The sequence below is a fragment of the Camellia sinensis genome, chromosome 10 (assembly GCF_055761805.1).
Source record: "Camellia sinensis isolate YWXY chromosome 10, ASM5576180v1, whole genome shotgun sequence".
Taxonomy (NCBI): Eukaryota; Viridiplantae; Streptophyta; class Magnoliopsida; order Ericales; family Theaceae; genus Camellia; species Camellia sinensis.
Window position 1 is genome coordinate 69729615 of NC_138970.1, and position 12187 is coordinate 69741801.

The 12187-nt window shown below is 36.1% G+C and overlaps 1 protein-coding gene across 1 annotated transcript in view; it reads right to left on the reverse strand.

Moving 5' to 3' along the window:
- The window catches only part of LOC145800465 (uncharacterized), a 45279-nt gene that overhangs the window by 22192 nt on the left and 10900 nt on the right, over window positions 1-12187 (reverse strand). Inside the window, exons 3-5 of the mRNA XM_082890146.1 lie at window positions 4115-4610; window positions 1381-1469; window positions 79-549 (exon numbers count right to left, since the gene is read on the reverse strand). Of these exons, the coding sequence (XP_082746272.1) occupies window positions 79-549; window positions 1381-1469; window positions 4115-4610 (1056 nt within the window). The remainder of the gene's footprint in view (window positions 1-78; window positions 550-1380; window positions 1470-4114; window positions 4611-12187) is intronic.

Sequence of the window (12187 nt, forward strand, 5' to 3'; positions counted from 1 at the left end):
AATTTATAGACACCCCACAGCAATGAAGCTTACATAAATAAATAAATAAATAAATAAGCTTAAGTCAAAGAAGCATACCATATTGAAGAGAGGTTGTATAATATCATAATTGCTATCCGAAGTATTGCAAAAACTATTAAGCTTTGGCATCTCCCAGAGTATCAGCTCGTTCAATTGCGGCAGCTCAATTCCATTCATAGCCTTGCAGAGAGCAGTAAAACTTGGTAGGCCTATAAGATACAATTCCTCTTGTTTAGGAAACACAATTTTATCTATTGTTTCTACTATTGTTGATGCTATCTCATTTTGAGTTCCTTCTTCACTCGAAATAAGTACTTCCATCATGCGACATTTAGATTCCTTAAGTATCTGTAGTTGCATTAGATCTCTGGCTATGGATAATGAGAACATACTTTCCAATTTATCACATCTCTCCAATTCTAGAAAAGTCAGGTTGCAGAGCCGTACAAGTTGAGTAGGACCCTTCCACAAATGCGTCCCTGTGGGCACGTCCCACAGGTTTAGCTTTTTCAACGCACTAAAGGCCACCTGTAATGCCCCAATTTTCATAAAATCCAATGAAACGAATCAAACTCGTATTCGTTATTTATTTTTAAATCAAACTAAATTGACATGCGGAAGTCAATAATAATCATAAACAAAATAATTCTCTTCTCCTGTTATACTTCATTTCATTATAGTTTGAGATTTACAAAGGAGATTACGTATTATTACACATTCACAATTTCCAAAGCATAGATCTATCACAAGTAATACAATGCTAGATAAATATTCAAAATTTAAATGCCCTAATGGATTACAAGTTACAATGGTTAGAACCCTATTACAAAAAGGATGGGTCTCTACCCAAACATATAAACCAATGCTTTACAAAAATAAGCAAACAAACTAAAGGAGCATTCGTGCTCCGAAAATCACATCACGAGCCTTCAACGAGGCGAAGGCAAATCACCAACACCTGAAAATGATTTTCCACGATGGGATGAACTCTAATGCCCAGTAAATATAATATTAACAATCTATATGAGATTAACATGATTATGATCATGAATGCAATGATGCGCTATGCTTAAAATATAAGGTTTTTTTTTTTTTTTTCAATAGGATGCTCAATGCACTACTTTCAAAACAATATTCATTTCAACAATTTCATTTCAAAACATCGGGGTAGTAAATAAGACATTGGAATTCCCTGGTACGCGTCTGGAAGTAGGTCTCAAGCACCACCAAATACCATTTTAACGGCTACTAACCGGAACGAAATTGATACCTACTCCGCTCGTGTTTTAGGACTTTCACCATTACTCTCAAACCAACTTAATTCTCAAATCCACAATTACATCCCCTTTCCAGATTTACCACGTTATCAACATTTCCAACATTTTCAAAATAATAGCATAATCTCAATGTAAGGCCATGGGAGTGCAATGGATGCATGAAACAATAATCTGTAACAAAATATTCCAATACGAAAATATATTTAGAACATAACTCAACATTCTCAAGAATTCCAAAATAGTATGAGATTCCAATAAACTCATCAGTTCTCAACATATATCCCATATTTCATAATTTCTATTATTTCCAATAAATCCAATAAATTCATGATAACTAATATCTCCAAGGAAATTCACAATCTCCATAATAGATCACCGATTTTCACATTATTCCAAAAATTTAATCCTATTCAAAATCTCATTTTTCATTTCTCAAATTTTCAAGGGTTTGAAAACAATTTAGAGTGTTGTCAATTTAAATATAACAAAGGTTTTAAATAACGGTGGCGGTTACTAAAATGGTAGGAATAATGCAGACGCGGTTGCGGGGTGTAACTGTCATAGCGTAACGGCAGCGGCAACCGAAGTCGTGAATTTTTAAATCTTCACACAACTTTAAGAAAACATACCAATACGCATGTTTTTATTTCAAAATCACATTAAGCGAGTCTCAAAATGATTATTAGGATTTTTGTTTAGTTTTAAAACATGATCCAATAAATATACTAATTTTTATATTAGTTTTAAGTTGCTATGAAAAATTTTCCTATTGTTGAATTTATTTAATTTTCTTTACTTTACGAATTATAATTATGGATAACTTTTCCAATTTGTTAAAAAAGTTAATATTAAAAACAAAAGTCTCAGAAATAGAAATTCAAAATAGAAAATGCCAAACATAATAATGTAAAAGTACATGACATGAAATCTAAATTTTGTTCAATAAATTTAACATAAGAGAAATAGATTAAGTTCATATTCAAATATAATTAAGTAAAAGAGTACTGAAATCATGTAGAACTTGAAAAATGGACATTCGAAACATATATGGATTTTTACTTAGTATTTTTAAATAAAGGGACTTATATATAGGTCCTAAAAGGTGGACTTATTGTCCACTAGGTCCTATGAGAATTCATGGTGTTTTTCATCAAACACTATTAAAAAATGTCATTAATTGTTAATTTTCAGTGATAGTTAAAAAATTGTCACAAAAAATGTCACTAATTATAAGCTTTAGCAACAATTTAAAAAAATCATCACAAAAAGTCACTAATTTTCAACTTTTAGCGACAATTTAAAATTTTGTTACAAAAAAAATCATTAATTGTATGTTTTAAAGACAATTTATAAAAGCCATGACAAAAAAAAATCACTAATTGTTAATTTTTAGCGACATGCAAAAAATCGTCACAAAAAAAATATTTTTAGCAATGATTTTACTAAGTTTTATTTTCAATAGGACTTGATAGAAATTAAATCTAACTATTAGAACCTATTGGTAGTTTACCATTTAAATAATTTGGTCAAAGTTCGCAAAATTACAACCCTATTCATATTAGTTTAGCTAAATTTTTAATCAAAGGAAATAGGGCAAATCAGGCCCAGCCCTGAGATTTCCGAGGCCCAAACCCTTCACATTTTTTTTTCATTGAATGAAAAGAAAATGAAAAAAAAAATGAAGATAAAAGACAATATTTGTGTCAAAATCATAAAAAATACTTAGTATTACATTATAACAATTAATAAGTGTTGCTTGATCCTCGCTCTTCTAGCATTTTTAGAAGTAAATAAATCAATCATACTTGCATAATCTAGTTTTTTTGCAAAATCATTTTCAATGGATAACAATGCTAATTATTTTAAATGGGCTTTTCAATTTTTTAATGGGTCAATTTATTTTAAGTTAGTTTAAGTCTTCCTTAACTTTTTTTTTACTTTTTTGGGGTTTTAAAACATACCTAATATATTACAATAAACTATAATAGGAGGGGATCCTTTTTTTGAGTCTATTTTCAATGGATAACAATGTTAATTTTTTTGAATGGGCCTTTCAATTTTTGTCAATTTATTTTAAGTTAGTTTGGGCCTTCTTTAATTTTTTTTTAACTTAAAACATACCTAATATATTAAATATATTACACTAAACCATAATAGAAGGGCCCCTTTTTTAGGTCTATTTTGAGGGGCCCTAGGCCATGGCCTTGTTGGCCCATGCCGAGGGCCGGCACTGGGGCAAATGATATCTATAGTCTCATCTCAATTTGGTTTCTGTAATATAAGTTTTGACCTTTAATTTTTCAAATTATGTCAATCCAGTCAGCGTGATAATAACCGTTAAAAATTTGAATAAAAATCGAAGGCAAAATAATCTATTAAAAAGGGAATGAATCGTTTCAAATTGGAAGCGAATCCTTCAATAACATTGAAGGGAATTAAAAAAACATTTTGTCCCTTAATTTTAGTCCCATTTCTAAATGAAATATTGTCAATTTGACTACATTGATACCATGTGCAAAATTGCAAGGTAAAATTGATGCAATTAAAATTATAAGAACCAAATTGATATAAACAAACTACAAGAATTAAATGTACTTTACTAAAGAAATACAACACATAAAAACGAAAATTTGTTCCTAAATACTAATTAATTTTAAGTGTAGTTTGACGTTCTTATTTTTGCATCCAACAACATATTTGATCCAAAATATGTTGTGTTCTCATTATAGCCCAAAAGGTCAAATGAAAATAGCAAAATAATAAATAAAATTTGAAGACGCCCCACAGCAATGAAGCTTACATAAATAAATAAATACATGAGCTCAAGTCAAAGAAGCATACCTTATTGAAGAGAGGTTGAATAGTATCGTAATAGCTATCCGAAGTATTGCAAAAACTATTAAGTTTTGGCATCTCCCAGAGTATCAGCTCGTTCAATTGCAGCAGCTCAATTCCATTCATAGCCTTGCAGAGAGCAGTAAAACTTTCCAGGCCTTTAAGATACAATTCCTTTAGTTTAGGAAACACAATTTTATCTAATGTTTCTGTTGTTGTTGATGCTATCTCATTTTGAGCTCTTTCTTCACTCGAAATAAGTACTTCCATCTTAGGACATTCAGATACCCTAAGTATCTGTAGTTGCGTCAGATCTTTGCCTATGGATAATGAGAACATGCTTTCCAATTTATCACATCTCTCCAGTTCTAGAAAAGTCAGGTTGCGAAGCCGTACAAGTTGAGTAGGACCCTTCCACAAATGTGTCAATGTGGGCAAGTCCCACAGTTCCAGACTTTTCAACGCACTAAAGGCCACCTGTAATGTCCCAATTTTCGTAAAATCCAATGAAACAAATCAAAATCGTATTCGTTATTTATTTTTAAATCAAATTAAATTGACATACGGAAGCCAATAATCTTATCAAGATTCAACAATAATCACAAACAAAATAATTCTCTTTTCCTGTTATATTTCATTTCTTTATTGTTTGAGATTTACAAAAGAGATTACGTACGATTACACATTTACAATTTCCAAAGCATGGATGTATAACATATGATACAATACTACATAAATATTCAAAATTTAAATGCCCTAATGGATTACAAGTTACAATGGTTAGAATCCTATTACAAAAAGAATGGGTCTCTACCCAAGCATATAAACCAATGCTTTACAAAAATAAGCAAACAAAATAAAGGAGCATTCGTGCTCCAAAAATCACATCATGAGTCTTCAACGAGGTGGAGGCAAATCACTAACATCTGAAAATGATTTTCCACGAAAAGGTGAACACTAATGCTCGGTAGATATAATATTAACAATGTATATGAGATTAACATGATTATGATCACGAATGCAATGATGTGCTATGCTTAAAATATAAGTTTGGACATAAAAGAAATAGATTAAGTTCATATTCAAATATAATTAAGTAAAAAAGTAATGAAGTCTTGTAGAACTTGAAGATTGGACATTCAAAACATATATAGATAAGATTTTTACTTAAGTTCTATGTAACAAGAAAATAAAAAGCGAAAATAGCAATATATACGAAATTTATATTAAAACAAATATAGATATGTAACGGTCGGAATGGCTATAACAGTGCTGTAGCGGTGATGTAACGACTGCTATGGCCTTTACGTAACGGTGGCGGCCATTGCAGTCATGAATTTTTGTCACACTGCTATAGCGGCTATAACAAGTAACGATAACCACCACAATCATTACATAATGACATTAGAAACGGTTGAGGCTACTTTTTAAAACCTTGAATATGACACTTTGAAATTTATATACCATAAATCATTTTGGGAAGAGAATTTTAAACATATGGTAAAATATGAGCAAATCCTAATTTTTATGCGATATATATATAATAATAAAACCTCAATTTCTTCAAAATCATAACTAACAAAAAATGGTACACAATCAAGGTAAAACAAATATACAAAGATAATATCATCCCTACCTCAAACTAAAAGAGGAGAAGAAAAGTCTCAAAATCGAATGCATCGAAAACGCGATCGGCCCCGGTCAAAACAAAATCCTCAGTGCGCTCTATATTCCGTATCAAAGTAGCAAAGCGAGATTCTAACTCTAGATATGGTGGATTGAAAGTTTTGTGTGATAATAAAAAATTATTTAAAAAAGGGAGACAGATGAGAGGAAGAGAAAGAGATACGGAAGGAGAAGAAAAAAATGGAAGGAAAGAAAGAAATTATTGGATTTGTGAACTTCACATTATTTGGCAAAAAAATTCCCATCATCGATCTACACCGCAAGAGTTTTGTGAGGGAGATTTCATAATCTAGCTTTGGGCCGTGGTAATGACCGGGCTAAAAAGAGGTCCGAGCGTGTTTGGGCCGAGCTAACGTTGGCTGATCCAGAGTGGTTTGCTCGATTGAGTTCCAGGGCCCATTCGGCCGAGATGATCATCTGTCAACTCAGGCTTATTGTTCGTGCATGTAGCTCGGCGGAAAGGTCTCTCACGGACCGGCCTAACCTGTCTGGAGCTTGGTCGTACTGGAATGCTACCAAGCTCGGTTGTGATGGAGCTCGGCGAGTGGCACTATTGGACTCATTAAGTAGCTCGGTCGAAGGAGGCCGATATGATTCCGCCGGGCTGCCCGTTCCCGCCAATGCCGAGTGGCGGTTTGATTAGGTGGTGTTTAGCTGAATTTGCGCTGACAGATAGGAGAGCAGCTCCACGTGCCAAGAAGTGAATGGATGCAGAGGTGAGCGCAAAAAGTATATAAGCATGATTGCGCCCTCCATGCTGAGATGGAACATCAGTTGGTGAGAAAAACTTTAACCTTCATCCAGCTCATCTCTCTCTCTCTCTCTCTCTCTCTCTCTCTCTTTGAGTGTGTGCTAACTTGACCGTTAGAGGGGTTTTCCGGCAACACACCGCCGGGTAGCTCACCGCCGTTGTGTTCGCAGGTTAATCGAATAGAAGCAGAGCTTGGACGCAAGGAGCACGGGCTTCAGTGAATATCAGCTCCCCGTACAAGTTTCTTTCTTCAAGACCATTCAGCTAGTTTGGTTCTACTAAAATTCATTTTTCAAAAAATTGAAATTTTTTATTTTTCATTTTTTTTTTCACTTAATTTTTTTTAATATTTTAAGTAATCTTTTTAATTTTGAGATACACATAATTTAAATACACTTAAAAAGTAAAATATTTATGAAAAAATCTTTTAAAAAAATTAGCCAAATACCAAAAATATTTTTTAAAAATACAAAAATTCAGTATATTTTTGTATTCTTGTGTATTTATTGATTTTTTAAATATTTTTTATAAAATATTTTATTTTTTAGATACATCTAAATAAGGTAAATCTAAAAAAATAAAAAATTGTTTAAAATTTAAAAAATATTCACTAAAAAAAAAGAAAAATAAAAAATAAAAAACTCAATTTTCAAATAATTGAATTTAAAAATTGAAACCAACATCGTAATTAGCTTTGTCTAGTTTGATTGAGGGAGGATAAGCAAGTTTGTTTGATCTCTCTAGTAGTTAATTGTTAGCTTTTTTTTTTTTTTTTTAACTAAGCTTTTGTTTTCTTGGCTTCGACCCTATCTTACCAAAAAAATAAGGGTAAATTACACTAACACCCCCTGAGATTTCTATTTAATACCCCCTTACATTTAAAAAATTACATTCGCCTCCCTAAGATTTGTAATCTCATTACAAATTGCCCTTGATTTGTTGATGGCATGCCCTAAAATTTTCTAAATGACCATCTTGCCATTTTTCCTACCAATTCTTCTTCCTATTATCATGACTACATTCTACAACTTTCCATCATTGAATTTTATCTGAACATATTCTTATTCAGTGATAATATACAAGCATAAATTTTATATAGAATTTTCAAACACAATGATTGCTTAATGGTGACCTTTTACTTTAAAACAAAACACCCATAAACATGAGGAACATGGAGGAAGTAGGCAGTCATATGGAAAACCAAGACTATGGTTTCTATCGTAGGATTAGGGACTTCGAAGTGGAGTCTGCATTTAAGAAGATGAAATTGAATAAGACTTTAAGATCCAATGATATACCTATTAAAGTGTGGAAATGTTTGGGTAAGAACGGTGTAACGCCCCAACCCCTCACATATCATCAATATTGTCCGCTTTAGGCTATGCTCGCACGGATTTGTTCTTTCTAGTGGGTCATCCATCCCAAAACTACTCCAACCTAAGCACACTTAACTACGGGAGTTCTGCTAAGGATTTCACCATCCGAGAAAACGCCTCAATGCTATATAAGGGTCCAAGTTTTTACTTTTATAGCCTAGGAACTCCCTTTCCATTCTCGATGTGGGACACTAGGACCTTACAATCCATCCTCCTTAGAGCTGCACGTTCCCGTGCTATAACCTGCCAACTCGCGAGCCTGCCCACATGAACCAAGAGATGCCAAGGGCCCACACTCGGTACTCCGGAGAGTTGACTTTTGTAACGCCCCCCAAAAAAAATAACATTAAACCCAACAAATAAGACATGCATTGATATTCAAAAGTTCCACATTCTTTCATTTATCAGAGTTTCATTACAAAAAGTATTACATGTTAACAATAAAAGCAAATGCCCTACGGGCTTACAGCTTTCCAAGTTAACACTTGGTTACAACCAAAGAGTACTAACTCATACACATTAAGCCCTTGGCTTGAATTTACATGTAATACATCAAAAAGGTAAAACGACAAAATTATGTCCGCCTCTAGCCTCCCAAGCTATGTCCTTGGAGGTGGCATGCTTCCTATACCTGAAAATGATATTCCCATATAGGGTGAGCCACAGCCCAGTAGAGATATACTAAACCAACCATGAACAATGACTAAAAGATTAGCAATTGATAGGTGGCCAACACTGATACGTTCACATAAATCAAATATTTATGTCATACGACTTATGAGTCCAAGTTCCTTTCATTTTCCCTTTTTCAACGGATAGGCATATAAGCACTACCCACATTCTCGACAGATATGTATAACAACAATATCAACATTCTCAGATAAGCAAATAAGCTATATCCACATTCTACAACAGATATGTATAACCACAATATCCACAGATAAGCATATAAGCTATATCCACACTTCACAAAGATAAGCATATGAGCTGTATCTACGGAGTTCATCCCCTATCTTCTCCCAACACTATCCGGTTTAGAGGTACATCCCCTATCTTCCCCTAAATCGCGGAGTACATCCCCTATCTCCTCCTCTACACATAACGTATATAAACACATCGGTTCTATATACAATCACTCAATACATATAGTTAATGTATTCTATCAACCGTCAAGTTCCATGACACACTTCATTTATTAGTTTCAGTTTGCCTAATCATCATGCATTGTCTACAACAATCACGACTATCCTCCACCGATAGCCCAAAGCAGTTATTTCTAAACAGAACATAAATGCACGATGGATATTCAATCAACATTTCATTTCCTCATTCTTCTCAATTAATTATCCCAATTAATTAAACAATGTAATTAGGTCAATTCCCATAATTAACATTTCAACCCTTAGGTTCCATTTCTCGATGCCAAACATGCATATAGGTTTGTTATAAATAAAACCCCAACTTTTTGTAAAATTGCACAAAAGCCCCAAACTTTCACAAGATAACCAAACCCACCCCAACATCTCAAAATACCAAAATTTAAAGACAAAGTCCATAGAGAGGAGTAGGATATCCCTACCTCAAATTTGGAGTCCCAAAGGAGAAGACGACAAAACCCAACGTGCTCCAAAACCCGAGATTTTCAGATTAAAATGTAGCCCTCGACGATCAACAACCTTTTTGTAAAGGCCAAAGGTGAGCAAATCACTCCTACTAGATCAAAACCTAGTGAGAAGGTAGAGTTCTAGAGTGAGAGGCTCAACAATGGTGTTTTTGGAAAAGTAAGAGAGAGAAGAGAAAGTAAAAAGTGATTTGAAAAGTCACAATTTCGGGACTTAAACCCAGTCTCCCGCTCGAGCATAAAACACCCCGCTCGAGCGTCACTCACAGACTCCCGCTCGAGCGTCCACACTTCCGCTCGAGCGCCGGATGCACTCTCCCAGCATTTATACAGAACCAGGCCTTCGCTCGAGCTTCCAACTCTACGCTCGAGCGGCACTCAGACAACCCCGCTCGAGCGGCCAATCCCACGCTCGAGCGTACAAGCCAAAATCTGGGCAACTAGTTTTGGTTTCTAAACTCAACCAACCTGTAACAAACCTGCCCAACACATCCTATAACTCAAATACGAAGTAAAAAGGATGTAAACAAGATAATAATCAACTACCAACATCCACGGACACATGTCCGGATCACGGTATAACAAGGGTAAACCCGAGATCACTATAACCTCCCCCCCTTAAAGTTAAAGAATTTCGTCCCCGAAATTAAGCACAAGTTTTCAAAAACAAGTTTTCCACCATTTTAAACAATGTTACACTTTAACATTCAACAATTCGACCCATTACCGGTCATTCCATCCCTTTAACAAGAGACATTTCACAATATGTAAACAACATATGTACTTCCAACATGCATCAACATTATGCACTATCTTTCCAATTTCAACAATACATTCAACATATACAATGTTACATTCAACTTCCATATGAGGCAAGTTCCAAACATACTTCCAATAAACCAAAACATTTTCAATGTTTCACAACTTAAGACATATATAAAAGCTCTTAAGTTCAACAATAGTTCAAATCTAAATACAAGATTACATATCAACAAACAAGTCCGGATATTTTTCGCGGACTTCCAACTCACGTTCCCAAGTGGCCTCCTCCACTCCGTGATGTTTCCACAAGACTTTCACCAAAGGAATGGTCTTGCCACGCAGGACCTGGTCCCGCCTATCCAAGACCCGAACCGGTCTCTCCTCATACGAGGCATCCTCATCTACCTCTAAATCGGTCCAATCCAACACATGTGATGGGTCTGGCTCATACTTCCGAAGCATACTCACATGAAACACGTCATGCACTCCGGACAACTGCGGCGGTAAGGCTAACCGATAAGCAACCTCGCCAATCCTCTCAAGGATCTCAAAAGAACCAATAAACCGAGGGGATAACTTCCCACTCTTCCCAAACCTCATCAAGCCTCGCCTAGGTGATATCTTCAAAAAGACACGATCACCTACCTCAAATGCCAAAGGTCTCCTCCTACGGTCGGCATAACTCTTTTGTCGACTCTGGGCTGTAACAAGGATAAGCTCAACTTTCTCCGTCGTCTCCCTAACCAACTCCGGACCCAACAAAGGTGCATCACCCACCTCGGCCCAACAAACTGGAGACCTACACGGTCGGCCATACAAGGCCTCAAACGGTGCCATACCGATGCTAGACTGAAAACTGTTGTTGTAGGCAAACTCTACCAAAGGCAAGTGCCTCTCCCACGTCCCACTGAAGTCCAGGACACAACCCCGAAGCATATCCTCGAGGATCTGGATAGTACGCTCGGACTGCCCGTCAGTCTAAGGATGATAGGCCGTACTAAAGGTCAACTTAGTGCCAAAGGCACTCTGCAAACTCTGCCACAACCTAGCAGTAAAATGAGGATCTCTATCTGCGATGATCGTCACTGGGACCCCGTGCAATCTCACTATGTCCCGAATATACAAGTCGGCAAGGTGATCTACCGAATCTCTCACGCGCATAGGAATAAAGTGCGCCGACTTAGTCAACCGGTCTACAACCACCCAAATAGCATCACTACCCCGCTGAGTCCTCGGAAGACCTGCAACGAAGTCCATAGTGACATGCTCCCACTTCCACTCGGCAATAGGCAAGGGTTGCAACAAACCCGCTGGCCTCTGATGCTCGGCTTTCACTTGCTGGCAAGTAAGGCACTTCGATACGAAAACAGCCACATCTCTCTTCATACCCCGCCACCAAAACTGGCGACTCAAATCCTGATACATCTTAGTACCTCCCGGATGCACCGCAAGGCGCGAATGGTGAAACTCTCGGAGTACCTCCTCTCGGAAAGACTCCGGTACAAACAAACAGTCTCGGTATCTCACACTCAGGTCGGGATACACCGTCAATCCCTTCTCAACTTTCCCACTAGAGATATTCTCTCGGAGGGATTCTACCTCAAGGTCACCTCTCTATGCTTCTAACACTTGTGTCACAAGTGTAGGCTGCACAACAACAGAAAACAAGGCCGCAGCCTCAACAGATTCGCCCAGTAGCAAATCAAACTCACCAAGTGCTCCCAACATCTCCCATTCCCGGATGGCTATACAAGCTACATCACTAATGGTCTTCCTACTGAGGGCATCGGCCACAACATTGGCCTTTCCCGGATGATAATGCAACTCAAAATCATAATCCTCGATGAACTCCATCCAT